This window comes from Podarcis pityusensis (genome assembly GCF_964106645.2).
Source record: "Podarcis pityusensis genome assembly, chromosome: 4".
In the NCBI taxonomy this organism is placed as follows: Eukaryota; Metazoa; Chordata; class Lepidosauria; order Squamata; family Lacertidae; genus Podarcis; species Podarcis pityusensis.
Genome location: NC_138027.1, coordinates 55,010,874 through 55,030,619, shown reverse-complemented (window position 1 = coordinate 55,030,619; position 19,746 = coordinate 55,010,874). Strand labels below are relative to the sequence as shown.

Below are 19,746 nucleotides of genomic sequence, written 5' to 3'. Positions count from 1 at the left end.
CTTTGCTTGCATATTCTGGCTGCAGGTCTCACAGATCTTTTTAAAAAATAAAAATTAGCCAATTAAAATAAACTGTTTCTTTTGAGTCTAAGAAAATGTTCCAGCACTAGTTCCCGGATCATCATTATCTTTTTTATTTTTTCTAGAAGCAAAATATGACCATACAGAGTATCTGTAAAAAACAAAAACCACCCAGTTTTGTTTTGATAGCACCTCTGTTTAAGGAAGGTCTTGTCGGAAATCAAGGAAAGATTTTTCATCTCCTTCTCCACCATGCAGACCCCCATGACCTCTGAAAAGCTATACTGGGGTAGTGGTTGGGATGTGAACTACGTGGGATTAGGCATGGTGATGGGTTGGTGGAAGGAGGGTGGGAACACTTCTTCCACGAGCTTACTTAATGTATTCAAGGATTCAAGCCCAATTTTTGAGTAATTATGCCTTCCTCTTAGGATCCTAGTCACCCAGACCTGGAGAGAAGACCTCAAGAAGATTGCCTCCTACAGTTCTCTGTCTCTGCTGAAGACACAGAGAAACTGGGCCCAGTCCAAACCAGTCCTAAGAGCCCCATCTCAGAGATGCTTTCCCTGGCCCCCCAATAACTATATCCTGAGCCATTCCTTGATCCCTGATTTTCTCCATTGCTGTCTGGGTCTCAGGAACAAAAGCCCAAGTGGACCGGATTTCACAGGATGAATGTGCTATAAACAGGGTCTATGTTGGGAGGACAGGTCTTCTCAGGAGGAAGAGATGAGACATATGTAAGCAATAACCCAACTGGAGGTAGTATACCCAACTGACAACCAGGCAGCAACACAGCTGATAACCAGGCAGAGGCTGTGACTATAGAAGTCTCCCAGTCTCCTCTGATCTTTGCAGGACCAACAGTTCCCTTCCCTGATTGATGTGAAAGCTCTGACTAAATTGTTGACTCTGGCTTCTAGTCTCCATATTCCATCTCACATTGTCCAGGCAGGCCCACTGACCCTCCAGAGGAGGTTTTTGGAGAATCAGGTAGTTGTATTGGGAAGGAAGGGATGATATGTTTTCCTTTGGTGAACTTCCTTAACTCACCTTAGGATGCAAACCAGTGTGCTGTTCAGAGGTACCACTGTTGCTCCACCTGAAAATGGTTTCAGTTGTTCCCTTTGTAGCGATTTCAAACCTGTTTGCAGAAGTTTCCAGTAACTCCCGCTTTCCCTTTTATGCAGGCTCTGAAGATCTCTGTCAACTTGGGGAAAGAGATTTTCAGCAGCTTGCAGCACCAGCTGTCACTTCCAATAGCTTCTCTATTGATTTTCTTTCAGTGTTCACTGGTTAACATAGCAACCACTGTTACTCATCCAGCTGCCTCCTCTCACAGGAGTGGGCATGCTCAATTGTGTCTGAAGCCAGGGTTGATGTCATAGTACTGGCAAAACATGAGGTTTCTCAGAATATTTTCCTCCTAGTGGGCACCTTCCGCCCCAACCTTTTTTTCTTTTGGTTTTTGGTTGCATATGATGAGAGAACAGAAAGCGTAGATAGGTAGACCATGAAATAAACACTCATTTTTAGGCTCACATGGCTTATTGTGTTTGAGACAGATACTATTTCATGAGAAGTACCCTTGCTTAGGTTTGCATAATATGCCAATTTATGACAAATTAGTCCATTTACAGCCACAAATTATGTATTTTATGACTGCAAAGTTAAGAAAGCCAATAATAATCTGGCCCAGGGAATTTCTGGCATTCTATCAAGAGCACATATAATATATCTGAGCTCCTGGGGGTTTGTGTAATGGCAAAGTCTGAGTCAGATGAGTACCAGTTTCAGTGGGACTCTGGGTGCAGACCATCAGTTGTGTTGTTTCATGTGTTTCATTCATTCTAGAAGGACTTATCTGAGGCTCTCTAATGTGTGGGGGGAGATGTCTAATCCTTTCCGTACACACCATTTTTTCAGCCACCCACTCCTTATACAAAGGTGGCAATTAACCCTCTTGATGGAAAGACAGGCATGGTAAATGGACCGCCCATTCACCATAGCCGGGCTTTAGCAGTTTTGCAGAGCAGAGGTTTCAGTCAGGAAAATAATGTGGGAAGAAAAGGTAAAACAGCCCTCTTCTATTGCGACAGCATCATTGTTTTGGTCCCATTTGATCCCTACGTATGTATGCTTTTCAGAGTTTTCCTCTTCATTTTGAATAGGTTGAGAGGTCTAGCCATTATCTCCCAGGTTCTTTGTAGTTTGGCCATGTGATTCTAATATTTGATCCTATTGGTTGTTGTCATAGCAGCTTACAGGAGCAGGCTATTAGAGCAATCATATAAACATATTATTAAACACTACCCCAGTCTCCGAGTGGTGAGATATTCCAGGGGCTGCAGGTGCTCACCCAGGGTTTGGTTTCTCAGAATGAGGGACAGTGGAGACTGTGGTGTCTTTATGGTATGTGGTTTATTTACACATATAAAACCTGAGTCTACAGTGAAGGGGCTCACAGCATTAACAACCCAAGGAGGTCTTGCTTCTCCCACAGCCACAGTCTTGGATTCAAGCAAAGATCAGGCATGGCTCTGTCTCTCTGGCTTCTCAGCCTGCTTCCTCCTGCTTCTACTTATAGCTCAAACACCTCAACTCTTGTCTTTGTTCTTTCGAACTAACTAACTGTCAGTTGAAGGAGTGGGGCTCCCACCCATTTGGCTTCTGCCATAAAACCATTTCCTTTGTTAACTTACAGCCTGTACTTAGGGGTCATTACTAAGAAACTTTTCTAGCTATGCCAGCAATTGAACCTTTGTTGGATCCAGGAATTAGAAGGGACTCTGGCATATAACTTACCCCACCGAATCTATTAAAACTCATCAAATACATGTTTTCCAGGTGACCTAGGCAAAGTTTCAGGAAGCTCAGCAACTTTCATTAGGCTAAGACAGGTTTGTGGGGACATGCTTATTTATAGTAATAAAGGTAGGAATGAATTTCTTATGAACTGAGTTGATTTTTTAAAAAAAGATATTTAGAAAATTAATTATATGTACCTAATAATAGTGTGCATTATTCATCTGTGGCAATATTTGCACATAGTGTGATGACAAAAATAAGCAATTGTTCATTATTACGATTTTCTTTGTCACATCGTCACATTTTTTCCAGTGGCTATAAAAATGTTCCACACAACCAAGAAAGTGAAATAAAAACCACACAGAAGTGTGCCTAGCTCCTCTTTCAACAGCTTTTTGGCATCATCTGTCAAGTCTGGCATTTTCCAATTCATAAACTCTAATATTTTAATGTATGACATTTAAAGAGCTAAAAATAATCACTCTGCAAGAAAAGAACAATGGATAATGTTGTTTAAATCCAGAAAAGATTTTGCAGTTAAAAAATAAATTTGGCTAATTTGTAAAGCAATCAATCATTAGAAAAGCAAGATCACATTTTTTGTGTGAAATTTTATATACCCAAAGAAGTCACACCAGTGGTCATATAAGCGGGATTTTTGCCTGCACAGTGAATGATTGTCTACATCTTTAAAACTGAGTTTCCTTTATTCTTTGGGATTAGGTTTGGGTCTCTTAAGTAAAAGAGAGTTCTCCGAAGATATAAGACTTTGTCACAATAAAGTGCTTTGTTTATTATTTTATTTAGAATGTTTACTAACAGGATAATTAGAAAAATCTCAAAGTGGTATATAGGGGGGAAAAAGAAATACAATACATGATACAGTAAAATAGGTCCAACAGGATACTCAAGTGTCAGTGGCAAACATAGCCAAAATGTAAACAACCAAAAAAAAAAAAAAAAAGGTTTAAGCAGGCTGAAAACACTGAAAATACAAAAATGCTTACCAAATTTAGGGAGGCAGAATAGTCCATAGAATAGGAGCCATGTCAGTAAAAGCTGTGCTCCAACTAGCCACCAAATGAATCTGTGGAACACATGGCACCACCAGGAAGGTCTCATCTGACAACCCCAGTAATTGAATCCATCTATGGGGAGAAGGCGATCTCTTAGGGGTCTTGGTACCAAGTTGTTTGTAAAGGTAAAGGTAAAGGGATCCCTAACCATTAGGTCCAGTCGTGGCCGACTCTGGGGTTGCGGCACTCATCTCGCTTTATTGGCCTAGGGAGCCGGCGTACAGCTTCCGGGTCATGTGGCCAGCATGACTAAGCCGCTTCTGGCGAACCAGAGCAGCGCACGGAAACACCATTTACCTTCCCACCGGAGCGGTACCTATTTATCTACTTGCAGTTTGACGTGCTTTCGAACTGCTAGGTTGGCAGGAGCTGGGACTGTGCAACGGGAGCTCACCCCATCGCAGGGATTCGAACCGCCGACCTTCTGATCGGCAAGTCCTAGGCTCTGTGGTTTAACCCACAGCGCCACCCGCGTCCCTCACCAAGTTGATTAGGGCTTTGTAAATTAGTAAGAAAAACTTCAACTTTGCCAGGTAGCATAATGGCAGTCAGTGCAATTCTTTTAATAAGTCATTACCTGCCAGTCTTTCTGTTGTTTGCTCTGCACCAGCTTAAGCTTCTAGATCAATATTAAGGACACCCCTCCATTGTCTCTCAACCTTAAGGACATGGACTATGTATGTAGAGACAGCAACAATATATCATTCCCCATAGCACCAGCTGATCGCCCTCCCACTAATCTCAGACATCTTAGCTTCTGATACTGTACAATTCATCCCTGGCTGGCCCCTTGAACACCTTCCAGGCCCCACCCCTTACAAGTCCTCTTTGCACCCTTCTTGAGTGTTTTCTTGGGCAGAAAGGTGTTCTTCAACACTGACAATGCTTCCTATTTGCTTGGAAGATAGAATAGATGGGTGGGTATGCATAGAAACTTGTTAATTAAATGTATATCCCACTCCAGCTTCCAAAGGATCCCATATGTGCATTTTTATGCACACTTTAATCTAGTATGTACATTTTTCTATCCATTACTTGGCTGAAGAACTGCATTGCAAAAGAGGAGTGAATTTCAAAAGATGGCTGTGTTTCAGTTCAGTTTTAGAAAGTGCAAATTAGGTTGATTCACCTTTAAATGAACTGAATTTAATTTCTCCTCCATCCCCAGCTGTCATTGGCCTGCATCTCACCCATGTGTTTCCCTGGTAAAAGAAGAACATGATGTACCTCCAACTCATTGCTAGAGGGTAGGATACTGAATACAGTGACATCATTTCACACTGGGGAATGCTTGAGGGAGGTTTTGGTTTCTTGAACGCCTTAACCATACACCTGTGATTTTCACAGTATTTTGGATCCCCCTGAATTTGTTTTTTCTGCCAATGAGTGAATGAATTATCGTATTATTCTTTGGAAGAAGATAATTGTTTCTAATTTATAAAGTGCTTAGCACAATATTTAGAGAGCTGACATTTGGGTGTTGGTGGAAATACCTATCTCTCATTATTCTATTACCTCCTAGTACCCCTGCTTCACATATTACAGCACAGATAAGCTGAATCTGGTTAGTTGTCAAGGCATGACTACCGGCAATTTATGAATTGTCTTGAGTTAGATCAATGGATAAATTAAAAAGAAAAGAAAAGAATGAGCCCAGCAGCTTCAGAATTCTGTAAATGGAATGTGAATGTAATTGATATAATCAATATTGATTTTAATAATTCTATGTATGTAGAGCAGTTGGGTTATAAATGGTCTTATATTTCTCTACAAAGTATATTTTTTAAAAAATCTTGTACTGACATGATTCTATCTTCTTGGCTCTACAGTTGCCTTGGGGTCTGACCTTCTGGTACATACGCTGGCTGTTAAAGGACATGATTCAAACTGTCCCAGATCCAGTAGCTCATATCAAGGTAAATTTCATGTTTGCTTCCAGGTCTCTTGACAGCTGATTATGCATTAGCTAAATGTCTATCCAAAAGTGACTATGGCAAGAGAAGGCCAGTGAAAGGGGATTGGGGAGATACTACACAGCTTCTGCTCCTCCTCCTGCTTACCACTAGAGCTCCTTCTATATCTAATTTGTTCGGGGAGCCAGCTAGGACCTTCTGCCTTAGAACTTGCCACCAACGTGTCAGGGAGAGATCAAAGAAGGCCAAGTGGCTCTCTATGCTACATAAAAGTATCTGATTTTCTCAAGTCACTCATGGTGGCCTTGGCATTCTTTGAGTTTAATGCAGGTAGGAAAATACAATGAGATGAGAAGTTGAGGCAGTTCTGGACCTGCTATGCATATACCGTATTTTTCACTCTATAACACGCACCCGACCATAACACGCACACAGTTTTTAGAGGAGGAAAATCCGTAGGCATGCCACCATAGGCATACCCTCCATAACACGCACAGACATTTCCCCTTACTTTCTAGGAGGAAAAAAGTGAGTGTTATGGTGCAAAAAATACGGTATTTATTTCCCTGCAATAGTGATGGAGCCTTCCAACAACTGCAGCTTATCCTGATGGTGCTGGGATGGTGCTGGGTGGCTGCAAAATTAGAGGTGCACAGATGCACCACTGGGGTGAATCTATGATGGATCCATGCAGCCCCAATCTTCCCACTACCCTACAGAACAAACAGGCATGCAACACAACTGACATGGTTATATCTTCCAAAGCTGTCCCTTAACAAGTGCTTTGAACTATTAAGTCTTTTTTTCCAGAAAGTGTGGAAGTTCCAGAAGTTTAGATAGGGTATCAGTTAAGTAAACCTCACAGAAAACTCCTGTCTGTGCTTTAGTTTGATAATATTCAAATTGCTAATCCCTATAGATTGAATACAGTATTTGCAAACTATTTCACCGCCTACTAGAGTCACTGATTGAATTTGCACATTTGAGTGAGAATTAGAAGATGTTCAAGATGTAGGTCAGGCCAGGCTGCAATTGAAAAAGAAAAATCACTGAGCATTCCTGCCACAAACACCAGTAGGGTTTGTATTTTAGGCTACTTACTTGATCTCAGACAAATGGTCGGGAGCCATGAACAATAGGAATTTTCTTAAGGGTGGGTATGCACTACATTTTGTTGCAGGTCCTGCTTTTGCATTTCCTAATAAAACATGATTCTATTGTCATTTTGCTGCACATTCCTGCATTGTGTCTTCCTTGTGTAACAAGGCACAGCCTGTAAAGTTACAGATACCACTAGAGAAATATTGTGAAAATGTAATAGTGTGATTGAAGCCCGTCAGTACAGATTGAATTGAATTTCCTCTCCCTTCTTTGTATTCTTTTGATATTGTAGTGCTGAATGTTTGAATGAGTGCGTAGCCTTGGTAGGTCTAAACACAATGACTTCTCCTATAACGGAGATGTCACTTTAAAGTGGAAATCTATGTGCTTTTATGTAACATGCATTTTAAAAAACGAGTACTTCCACGTGTTTATAAAACACTGAGCATGCTAGATCCTATTCACTTACTTGAAGCTTGTATCACTACAGCTTTTTGAATGAATATTGGGTTGCTTGTACTGAATCAAGATGTGCATTTTAACAGGGTTTGATTTTGCTAGTAAAGTATGGGATCAAACACAAAGGCAGTTTAATGGAAGAACTGTATGCCTGTTAGAAAAGGAAAGGCTTTGCCATTAGCGTATCTATTTTTCCTTTGAACTTCATTCTTAAAAAGGTAACCAAACCAGAAAATTTCCTAAACTTTTCATAATGAGAAAGAAGACTATAAATGTTTTTGGAAAGGTCAGAACTTTTTTTTTTAATTTCTTTTTATTGAGTTTCTCTTAAAAAAACCAAAAGGGAAAAAAAACAAATCAACAAATTCAAAAGAAATATCCATACATAGCACAAAAATAACATCCATTACAGTTCTTTGTCTTCTTCCTTGAATCTTTATATCTTTAGATATTTAAACCTTTCCTCTACATACCCATTGACCTCCTTCCCTCCCGATTTTGGGCTTCTTAATAAAAATTCTTTCTTTTTTCTGCAGCTATTAATTGTTAATGGTTTACGCGTCGTAAGACTTATATCAAACCTGCTATAGTTTTTAGGTCTCTATAGTTTCCTTCAAGGTATACCATAAATTTATTCCAGTCACTAATAAACTTTGTATTTTTTTGGTTTCTGATTTTTTGTGTCATTTTTGCTAAATCAACATATTCAAAAAAATTTGTTTGCCAATCTCTGATCGTTGGGGTATTTGGACTTTTCCAATTTTGTTCAATTAATATTCTAGCGGCGGCTGTGGCATATTGGAATAATGTCTTATCTTCTTTTTTGATTTCATCCCCAATTATTCCTCTGGTCTTTTAGGGAAGGTATATTTAAATATTTTTTTTAACTCATTATAAATAAGTTCCCAGAACTTCTTCATTTTTTTGCAGGTCCACCACATATGGTAGAAATTGCCTTCTTTGATTTTACACTTCCAGCAAGCCTTATTTCCTGTTTTGTACATTTTCCCTAGTTTTGCCGGTGTGATGTACCACCTATACATCATTTTTTCCAAATTTTCTCTGAGTAAGACACATGCCGTGAATTTCATTCCACTAGTCCATAATTTCAACCACATCATATTCTATATTGTATCCCAAGTCCATTGCCTATTTTGTCATGACCTCCTTTATTTCTTCATCCTTAGTATCCCAATCTAATAATATGTTATACATTTTAGATAATAACTTGGATTTACCTTCAATTATTTCTATCTGAAATTTAGATTTTTTCTCGTTTATCCCTACTTTTTTGTCTTCCTTCCATACTGCGTTTATTTGATGAAATTGCAGCCAGCCTGTTAATTTGGCTTTCAACTCCTCATATGTTCTCATTTTCCATCCACTCTCTGATCTTATCAGTAGGTCTTCATATGTCAGTTTTTCTCCTTCCATATTTGCTTTTTTGGTTGTTAAAATATCAATTGGTGATAACCACCAGGGTGTTTTCCATTCCAGAAGTTCTTTATTTTTCTCCCAAACTTCATATAGTGGCCCTCTAATAATATGGTTTGAAAAACCTTTATGTACCTTTTCTTTATTTAGCCACAAATAGGCATGACAACCAAATCTGTTGTTGAAGCCTTCTAGGTCTAACAGATCGGTGTTTTCCAAATTAATCCAATCTCTGATCCAACAGAGGCAGGAGGCCTCAAAGTATAATTTCAGATTGGGTACCGAGAATCCCCCTCTTTCTTTCCGATCTGTGAGTAATTTGAATCTAATTCTCGGTCTTTTCCCTTGCCATATAAATTTCGAAAGAGTTTTTTGCCAATCTTTAAACATTGAGGAACCTCTTATCACTGGGATGTTTGGGAACAAAAATATCATTCTTGGGAGTATGTTCATTTTTATTGCCGCCATCCTTCCCGCCCACAAAAGTTTTACTCTGTTCCACGTATATAGATCTTTTTTAATCTCCTTCCATGTTGTGGAATAATTATCCTGAATTAAATTTATGTTTTTTGTAGTTAGCCAAATTCCCAAATATTTTATTTTTTTAGCCACCTTGATTCCATTCTGTATCTCCAGTTTTTCTCTTTCATCTTTTCCCAAATTTTTAGTCAACATTTTTGTCTTTAATTTGTTTAATTTAAAACCGGATAGTTTGCCATATTCTTCTAATATCTCCAAGGACTTACTAACACTTTTCTGCGGCTCTTCTAGGGATAGCATCAGATCATCTGCTTACGCTTTTAGTTTGTATTCCTTCGTTCCAACTTTGATCCCTCGAATCTCTGGTGTTGCTCTTATTTTGTTCGTAATTACCTCTAATACCATAATGAATAAAAGCGGGGATAGAGGGTATCCCTGTCTTGTTCCTTTTTCAATTTTGAATGAATTTGTTAGATTATTGTTTATAATCAGTTTAGCAGATTGGTTCGAATAAATCAATTTTATTCCTTCCATAAATTCGCCCTCTAGCCCTGCTTTCTCCATACTTTTTAATAAGAACAGCCATGAGACATTGTCGAATGCCTTCTCTGCATCGATGAAAATCAGTGCCGCAGGTACCTCATTCTTACACTCCAGATATTCAATGATGTTTATGATATGCCTTACATTTTCTTTGAGTAACCTATTTGGGAGGAATCCTGCTTGATCTTTATGTATTAAATTTACTAGGCATTTTTTGAGTCTGTTTGCCATCACCTCTGCGAAGATTTTATAATCGTTGTTTAATAGTGATATAGGTCTATAGTTTTTGATATTTAATTTATCCGTGTCCGGTTTAGGGATCATCGTAATGTGGGCCTCTTTCCATGTCTCTGGTATCCTACTTCCTCTTAATATATTATTCATGATGTCACATAGCACTGGCATTAGTTGGTTTTCTAATACTTTATAATATTTAGCTGACAGTCCATCCGGTCCCGGGGCTTTCCCTGGTTTCATCTTCCTTATCGCATCCTGGATCTCTTCTGCTTTTATAGGTTTATTTAATTGAGTTCTTTCTTCCTCTGTTATGGTCTTCCCACTGTAGTCTTCTAAATATTCTTCTATCCGGGTTATCTCTTCGTCTTCCTTTTTGTACAATTTCTCATAAAATTTGAGGAAATTTTCCTTTATTTCTTTTGGATCTTCTATCAATTGTTCCTCTATTTTTATCTTATTTATTACATTTTGTTTTTGCCTTTTTCACAGTTGCCAAGCTAATAGTTTACCTGTTTTGTTAGCTGATTCAAAATATTTTTGTTTCATTAACTTAATTTTCCATTCAATTTCTTGACTTGTTAGCATTGAATACTGTGTTTGTAACATTTTTATTATTTTTATGTTTTGTTCATCTTTCGGATTTGTTATTAATTTTTTCTCACATTCTCTTAGCTGACTAAGGATTTCCTCTTTCTTTTGTTCTCTTACTTTCCTCTTATAGCTATTTTGCTGAATAAGAAACCCTCTTAGGACCGCCTTAGAACTTGCCTTATTCCTTTTGCAAGTGCAATTCTCATTGCAGTTTATGTTGGCTTTCATGTGACTATTTTGTTCTACTGTTCATTAAAAACAAGGAACAAGTAGTGGTAACTATAGAAACACGTTGTACTAATGATAATTCAATGTGATGTTGTTCATTTGTAAAAGAAGGCAAGTTGTACCAAGTTCTATTTTCAGTGATTTGGTGTGGAAAATACTTTTTTTGATGGTACTTTTGGAGAGAAGCAATGCTCAGCGTATAGCTAGTCTTTATCACTTGACCCTTCCTTTAGCTTTCTGTGTAAAGGAGGTTTGGTTTGGTTTGGTTTGGTTTGGTTTGGTTTGGTTTGGTTGATAATGCTATTGATTAACCACTCTAGTTATCCTAGGTGCACATGGAAATTTCAGAGTTCATTGAACTGAACAAGGCTTACATCTAAGTGAATATGTTCAGAATTGTGTTGTTGGATGAGCTTGGTTCTCAGCAGGTAAAATGGATCATTGTATTGGCAGTTTAAGAAATGGAACTGTCCCATGACTTGCTGTGAAGACAAGTCAAGGAATACAGAGCGCTTTGCTGCTTTGAGTCCAAAAGGATTCCATTTGGTTTGTGGGTAATAAGACAAGGGGAGATGGAGAACATTCATTCTGCCAGGTTCTGATATTTAGCTTTAATGAACAATTCTCAAGAACTGTGTTTGAGCGACTGGGGAAATGAAGATATATATTACCTTAGGTTGTAATCAGCTTCATTTACTCAAAGTTAAATTAATGGACCTAGTTATATTTATTAAGTTCAATGTATTTGAACTCTGAATAAAACTTAGTCAAATGTTATCTCCTGTAATTAACTGTGTATATGGGTTTTCTACCAAATTATAGACTCCTGGAATATCTCAGAGGCTAGCTACTTCTGTGATAGGAAAACCCAGCAATATGCAATTTTTCAAATCACAGAAGTTGCTAATGCAAACTTTTTTTAATCTATCCCCTTTAGATGTTAACTTGAATCACACACAGAGAGGGGGGGAGAGGGAGAGGGGGAGAGATTTGAGCAGCTACAGGAGCCATTATATTGTTGAACATTGAACATATGAGAAGTTACTGTATTTTGTTACCAACCAGCCATTAAAAATATTTAATTCCTCATTTTGAATTCTGACCCAGATGCTCAGTAGTACTACTGTTACTAGTAGTAGTAGTAATAATAATAATAATAATAATAATAATAAGTTCTTATAACATGACAAGTGTGTTCATCACCTGAATAAGTTTGTTGAAGGCTTTAACAGATTTGGTAGGTTAGATTGCTAAATAATAGTATGGTTGCAGGATTGGCCCAGGATGTTTTGCCTCTTGAGGCAAAAAAGAAAATGCTGCCCCCCACTTCCTCCTCCTCTGCAGCCCCCTGCCTCCTCCTCTTCTGCATCCTTCCATTGCTGACACCATTTCCCCTCCAAACTTCCCTCCCCTGAATGTGGAGGGGGGAGTAAAAGGAGGATGGAGAGAAGCAGGTGTCAGCGGGTGTCAGAAGAGGCAGTGGCAGCTGCAGCAGTGGCAGTGAGTGGCATGCTTCTTGGAGGCCAGAGCTGCCACCTGAGGCAACTGTCTCACCTGAGCTCATGGGTAGGCCAGCCCTGCTCAGCTGAGTGATTTATTTAGTTATAAACCATTTATATTTTGTGTTGTCAGTTTTGTATATGTATAGTACAGAAGCACAATATTTATTCATTGTGAATACTGGAATATTGATTTTTGGACCCTGTTGAAAGAGCAGAAGTGGCGGGGGCCACTAGGGGGTGCATTGGAAGATGGCCGACAATACCATCTCTCCGACCCACATGGGGTAATTAAGAGGCTGTTATGGGAGTAGGCAGCCTCCCTTGTTGCCCCAAGGAAATGGGGAACACTGCCCTTGCCTGCTGTGCCCATAAATCACCCCCTAATTCGAAAGAAGGGGGTGAGGGCCCTAGGCAGAATGCCCCCATGTGGACATTGGCTCTCCTGGACGCTGTCTCTGATCGCGCACTGGTTGCAGCAATTTGGAATAATTAACTACAAAAGAAGCAAATGCACATATTTCAAGTGAAGAAGGGGAGTGAAGTCTGCTAATTTAAGTGACCTCTGCGAAAGAAGACGACGGGCTGGAGAAACAGGAATATTTTACGATGAAGATACACCAAAGGCGGGGTATGTTGGCAACGGGGCTGAATGGGGGGGGGAACCTTTTTTACTTTCCTTCTATGTGATTTACAAGAACCCCTCCTCATTAGAATCGTCGGTTGAACTGACCCAAGCAGGATGATTAAGGTCTGTGTGGAGATAAACTTTAACCAAAAATATGCTTTATGGAGACCGAGAAGCAATAAGAGCTTTTGGGAATGGCGCAGCAATTAATTCGGAGTGCCATCTTGCCAAAGGATTTACAGCCAGGAGGAAGAACGGATTTGTTTTCAGACTGCATTCCTAGTGAATCTCCTCAGAGGTTTTGAGAAAGGAGGCAGATTGGTGAAGATTAAGACTGTTTTGATGTATGGAAGTGATGTTATATGGAAAACGTCTGGATATGGCTACTGGATTAAAAAAAAAATATCCACGCAGGATTACAAACTGTTCTAACCAGCTTGCGGAGACTATCAGAGGTCACAAAGAGAAAGGAAAAATATATGAAAATAACAACAAGAGATGTGGAAAAATAATAAGAAAGGACTGGATAGTACTGTGAACATCATAAGGTTAGATTTGTGGACATTAAAACAGCAGTAAGAAGCAAGAAGTTGATTGGATCCCTTCGGAACTTGAAATATGGGTACCCCCAACAAAAATTTAAAATTCGGCTCTGTAATTTGGAATTTATGTAATTTGGTTTGATTTGATGTGATTGGTTGGTTAATAAAAAATTATTCTAAAAAGAAAAAGAAAAAAGAAAGAGCAGAAGTGGCAGCCTGGTCATTGTTTTGTTTCTGACACCCCTGCCTCTGGCCTCATGTCATTCTGGGCCATTGGGAGGGGAAAATGGTGTCCACTAGAAAAATATTGAGAGAAAATTAAGCAAAGTGGCTTTTTTCTTGCAGGATGATAAAAAGAAAAAATCTCAGGTTTCATCACAAGAATGCCTTACAAGAAATTTCAGCTCAGCTCTACTTCATTATCTTTGGTTTATTTAAAAGTCACACTTTTTTTTTACTGTTATTTAAGTTAATTATGGGTCTATTTTCTCTCCAAGATAAAATCAGTTATGGATCACCATATGGCAAACTGACTTTCTTTATATGACAACATGTGTAGCATATGCTTTTATTTTTTATTTGCTGTCTTCTTTGCTTTTATGAGTAGCAGAATAAAAAGTTCACAGTATCTAACCCTATACATTGAGTCCAATGGCACTTACTCCCAGGTCTAGATATCCATATTTTTAAGCTAAATAAAATGTGCTCAAACTTGACTGATACTGACATGGTTAATTCTGAATACTTATGGAAATAAGAAACATGGGGGGAAATCAGGGTTGCTCATAAATATGCAGAAATTGTTATGCAATCAATTTTTTCATCATAGCAAACAAGTTAAAATGTGTGTCGTTCACATTTATTTTGCTTGTAAATTTCTTTCGGTTCTGTGGATTGATGGAATTTTTAGTGAAATTACAAGAAGGAAATTATTGAATGCCATTCTGTCTTCTCTCTGTGTGTCAATTAAGAGAGAAAAAACCAGCACAAAACTCATTGGTTTTTATTTAAGAAGAAGAAGAAGAAGAAGTGGGAAAGAACCTTTTCTTTGTTTTATAAGTCAGGATTTCTGAACAAATCCAAAAATCATTGCCAGCAGCCAGATGGAGAACAGTGCTAATGATGTGTTCAAAGGGCAACATGTTACTTTAATCTTCCCCCTGAATTTGATATGAGTTCGTTTATAGATTTTAATGATTTCTATTAAATATCCAGGGCTGGTGAGCATCCCCCTCATCCCTTTCCCTGGCCTCCCACTGCTATCTATACAGGAATTGGAGGAGCTGAGCTACCACACTAGGCTTCATCTTTACAATGGGTGCTGGCATACCATTTAGAAAGCTGCAGAGAAATTTGTTGTCTTCCACTGTCCTGTCTATAATAAATGGCTAAGCTTTCTGTTTTTTCTGTCCTTATAAATGGTCTTTTTCTTAAAAAGAGAAGAGAAAAGAAAAGAAATGATGTTCTGAATTTGTCACTGCTTTGTTGCATAAATTAGTTGTGGCTGAAATTATCTTTTTTTGTCTCTATAAACATCCTTTATAGATTGATGGAATTTTAGATTTTCATATGGGCTTTTGTTTTTACATTTCCCACTCAGTGAGCCAGTTCATATGCTTGCCCAACATTGCAACCAATAATTTGCTGTTCTGAACAGGCCTCATAACAACAAACGGAGTAAAAGCTTTCCTACCAGAGCTGATTTTACAGCAGCCCAACAAGTCACATCTGTTTAGAAACACATGTGAGGGACCTCACTGCCATAGGTATAGTTTTGGAGTAGGATTGGATGAGTGGTGCAGAGAACTGGTTGGCCAGAGAAGAGAACATAAAGGAATTCTAAAACGTGTGCAGCGCTGTCTTAAGCATATGTTGTGCCGGGGTGCAAAGATCCGTCCGCCCCCCCATTGCCCAGTCCCAGGCGCGCAGAAGGGCGGAGCCGGCTGGCTGCCTCAGCGTCTCACTGGCTCGGTCGCCCCCGAACTTGCGGCACAGAGCCTGCCACAGCAGAACTAACCCCTCCTGAACTAACCCCTCCTGAACAGAGCCCACTGTGGCACTCCGACCGATGGGCGGGCTCTTCCCCGGACTCAACTCTTGGGCCCCGGACTCTCGGCCTGGTCACCCTGAGAGCCCGGTGCCTGGGTGCCCTGCACCCCTAGCACCTGTGGGTAAGACAGCCCTGAACGTGTGGCTTTGAGATTCTGAAGAGAATTTTTTTTTTTTTAATGCTTGATACCGGGGGATGATTGGCTCCAGTTGCCACAATGGACAAACCTCACTAAAGCGGCCATTACAGATTCCTTCCCATCCTCCATAACACCATACCCTCCAAGTGTCCCTATTTTTCAGGGACAGTCCTGGAATTACAAAAGCCACCCCAGTTTCTGATTTCATCCTGGAATGTCCCTATTTCCTCCACCAGTGCCACTGCCACTGAGCACAGGGAGGAGGATGAGCTGGTGGTTGTTCTAAGTGGCAGCGGTAGCAGTGGTGGCTGCAAGAGAGCATCCCATTACCTTTCCATGGCCTCTCCATGACTGCTGCTGCCAGACTCCTCCCTTGGGCATATCATATTGGCTGCTGGAGAGCGGGCCAGGAGAGGCTGACACCACTGAGGCACAGTCTCATGTGAGGTGCCAGCCCTGAGGTTCAGGCAGAGGCAGGCTACCCTGGACGAAAGGGGGAGCAGAGCACAAGGAGTCTGGATTTTTTTAAAAAATTGCTTTGTGCATCCATGTTTAATCTTGCCCCTTTCTAAAATTTATTCATTGGTGTTTCTCTTTTTGTAAATCTACCAAAGAACACAGTAAAATATAATCTGGATTAAGGGGTTTTCTTAGGACTGTGGAGGGTGCGTGCGGTGGCAGAAATGCTCTGCTGGGGGTGGGTTGCGGAGGGTCAGTTGGGGGAGAGTAAGAAATGTCCCTATTTTCACCTGAGGAATGTTGGAGAGTATGTAATGCCTGATTGACCGACTTTCATTGTTTAGAAGCAGGAAGCAGGTTGCATTCCCGTGTCTTGCATGGATTTTGGTCAGAGCTCTAAATCCTCATGAAACTTCAGGTGACTAGGCCCAAAGCATTGTAATGTTGCTAAGCCTAACCCACAGTGAGAGAGACAGTTCCGCATCTCCTGACAAACTCACGCTTTACAAGCAAATCCTGTGGGAGAGCAAGGAACTCTTGTTGCTGCTGCATCTAGTGATAGCTGTAGAAATGACTGTTTTGTTTTGTGATTTATTTATGTTTGCATGCTCAATGATATTCTTGTAATTTTTTATTTTATTTTAATATTCATAAAAGTGATGTATGAAACGTATGACCAGCCTAGCACAGTGTATATGTTCTTGTGGAAATAACCAGAGGCATTGGTTCATTCTAATTTCAGATACCCATAATTTGGGTAAAATAGAGACACTTAACGATATCTTCACCACATGCTTTGAATGGATGTTCCTTGTATCATAGGCTGGTCATATTCAGAGCAGAAAGGAAGAAACACATGTGCAGTCTTACAAAAAAAAAAAAAAGTAAGAAAAAGGACACAGACAGGCAGAAATGTAGACAGAGACAATGTGTCTGTCCTTAAGACCAGCAAAGTAGCAGCCACATTCTCTTCCACATGTGCATTGACTTGTGTGTGTTGTGTTAACCAGATGTTGGGATGGATCCTATATTTGGAACTATGAAGCCAAAATCCTAACAAAATCAAGCCAAACCCCTTCTAACAGAATCAAAGTTCAATACTGAAATTAAGGCCATCTTATTAAAAGATTTCTCAGTGAAACAATTATGAATGCTCTTTATTTTCTTATCGACACAGTACATATTTATTGTCTTATTATCAATAGCAATCAGCATGCTGACTTCCTAGGAAAACAAAAGTTATCTCTTATCCTTTAGCTTACATTCTATGTTTACCATGAGATGCTTTAGGATAAGCAACAACAAACTTTTTGTCTACACACTTTTAAAGCAATCAGATCCACTAGACTGATAAATAAGCTTTTCATCTGCTGCTATAAGAACCATAAATAGAAAAGGTATATGCTTTAGAACTGTATTAGATTTCCTGTAGTAGCAATAGTAATTACAAAAATTATGCCACATATTGTGGCTATTAATAAAAATATGCTTGAAGTGATGATCAAAGTAAATCACCATCCCTAAAACAAGGCACTTATCTAATGAAGCTAAAACTGATGATGTGAGATAATGGGGTAGAGAATTAAACTTTTCAAGGTAGTTCTAATATATCTATGGTTGCAAACCAATGCTATTTTAAGAGCAAGAACCTTAGATGTCATGTGCATGTGCATACAGTATTTCAAATGGTCTCCCCTCCACTGATCCATTCCTATAATTTCTGAGCACTATACACTTTAAGGTATTTATCCTTGCAACACTGTTGAAGTAAAGGGCTAGTTTTACAGCAGCAATCACTCCCACTTTGTAGGTGCCCTGCACTGCTACTGGACTGCCAGTTTGGAAATTTTGACAGCATTTAGTGGGCAAATTTCCACAGGATGATTGTCTCACAAAATCTGTGCACCGACATGCAATATTTGCTGCCCATTGATATCACATTTCACTAGGACTTCCGTAGTGTACTATGGTAAAAGAATTGCTGCACCAGACTTGAAAGCACTTGTGCTGGCTATTCAGTGTCTAACCAGTAGTCAAATGTGAATAAACCTGATCAAATTTAGCTAAACCGATATCTGGTAGCCTTTTCAGACAACTGTACAGTATAGCTGCAGTAATTCATTTACAGTAATATGCTTGACTGTATGATCACTGGAGTCAGGGGAAATCCAAGCAATGCAAGGCAATTATTATGCTATACCAAGCTGCAGAGGTAATTTGAATGCACTTAATGCTGTTGTACACATTTCCACGTTGAATTGTTAAGCAGCTGCCTTACATTTTGGAATATAGCAAAAATTGTCAATTTTTAGCTTATTTGCGTGGCTTCATAGAGAATGAAGTTTCAAAACCTTTAATGTTTGTGGTGATATTTCAGACTGGTAGCATTAGGTAGTATTAGAGAAAGATGGTGATTCATTCCTGTATTAACCCCATAACTCATAGTTCTGCAGGCCTTTAAAGATGATTTAAGATATTTTTGGATTTTAAAACATTTGCTATTGATTCATTCTGCTGTGTGTGTGTCCCCCCCCCCCCCTTTAATGCTGATTCTGCTGCTGTTTTATTATTGCTGTGGTTTTAGAAAGTATTAAGATCTGGTCTTTTAAATTCTGGAAGTTGCTCTGAGAGCTCTTGGGCTGAATTCTCACAATTGATAAGTGAATTGTTAAGTTTTCAAAATGAATGCCATTCTGAGATATAGAGTATCGGGGAAATCAGAGGAGAAAAATAAATGTCCTAATGAGAGATGCAGAGTTGTCGCCCCTCTCTTCAGGTTTATGGCAGAGCTGGTAACTGCTATGGCGGGGGAAAGCATTTGAAGCAGGGGTGCTCAAAGATTCAAGCAGTGGTGCTGGAATATTAGCAGATATCGAGGAAGGCAAAGATCATCTTAATAAACAGACCTCCCTTCTTAATTCTGCCTGAAAATGGCTGGTGCAGGTCAGAAACAACCCAATGCTGCTCCTTGGACCAAGAGTCCTCAGTAAGTGTGTTGATTTCTTTGCCCCACACCAGCCATTTTTTGAGGTGCCACAACTTGAGGTCTGCCTGTTCAAATCTATAGAGGTGCAAAGTTCCACTGACTTGGCTAGACAGAGTTAAAAGATGCTGTGTTTCAAAAAATGACTACTGCAGGGAAAAACATATTTATTTTTTATAAGACTCCTTTTTCAGTACACACAACATTACCTTTCATGAAAAGGTAATGTTTGCAAACAACCCAGTCATTTCTGAGGCAAGCATAGAGATGATTGTGTATGCCTAGTATCTTGGATCCTTAATGTGTAATACGCTACATATTGAATTGTTGATAATATATGAGGCATAGCATTCTTGTTTACATGTGGAATAATTTAGATTGTGGCTTTTATCCTGAAAGAATTACTGAGCATGCTATTAAAGAATGTTTGCAGGAAAACTGTCCTTCATTAATGAATTGAAACCAATGCCTGGTTGAAATATGGTGAGATATGATAACTTAGGCTGTGCACACACTACCTTTCACTCTGTGTCCAGTGCACTCTGATGTGTTCAT

At 39.3% G+C, this 19,746-nt stretch overlaps 1 protein-coding gene across 5 annotated transcripts in view; it reads left to right on the top strand.

Moving 5' to 3' along the window:
* The window catches only part of ERG (ETS transcription factor ERG), a 117,962-nt gene that overhangs the window by 33,497 nt on the left and 64,719 nt on the right, over nt 1-19,746 (top strand). For 4 of the 5 annotated variants that reach the window (XM_081004457.1, XM_081004460.1, XM_081004458.1 and 1 more), the window contains exon 2: nt 5,735-5,821. In XM_081004457.1, the coding sequence (XP_080860583.1) occupies nt 5,783-5,821 (39 nt within the window). In that variant the 5' untranslated portion in view covers nt 5,735-5,782. Of the gene's footprint in view, nt 1-5,073; nt 5,153-5,734; nt 5,822-19,746 lie in introns of all 5 variants that reach the window. The other variant, XM_081004456.1, reaches the window with a different exon arrangement.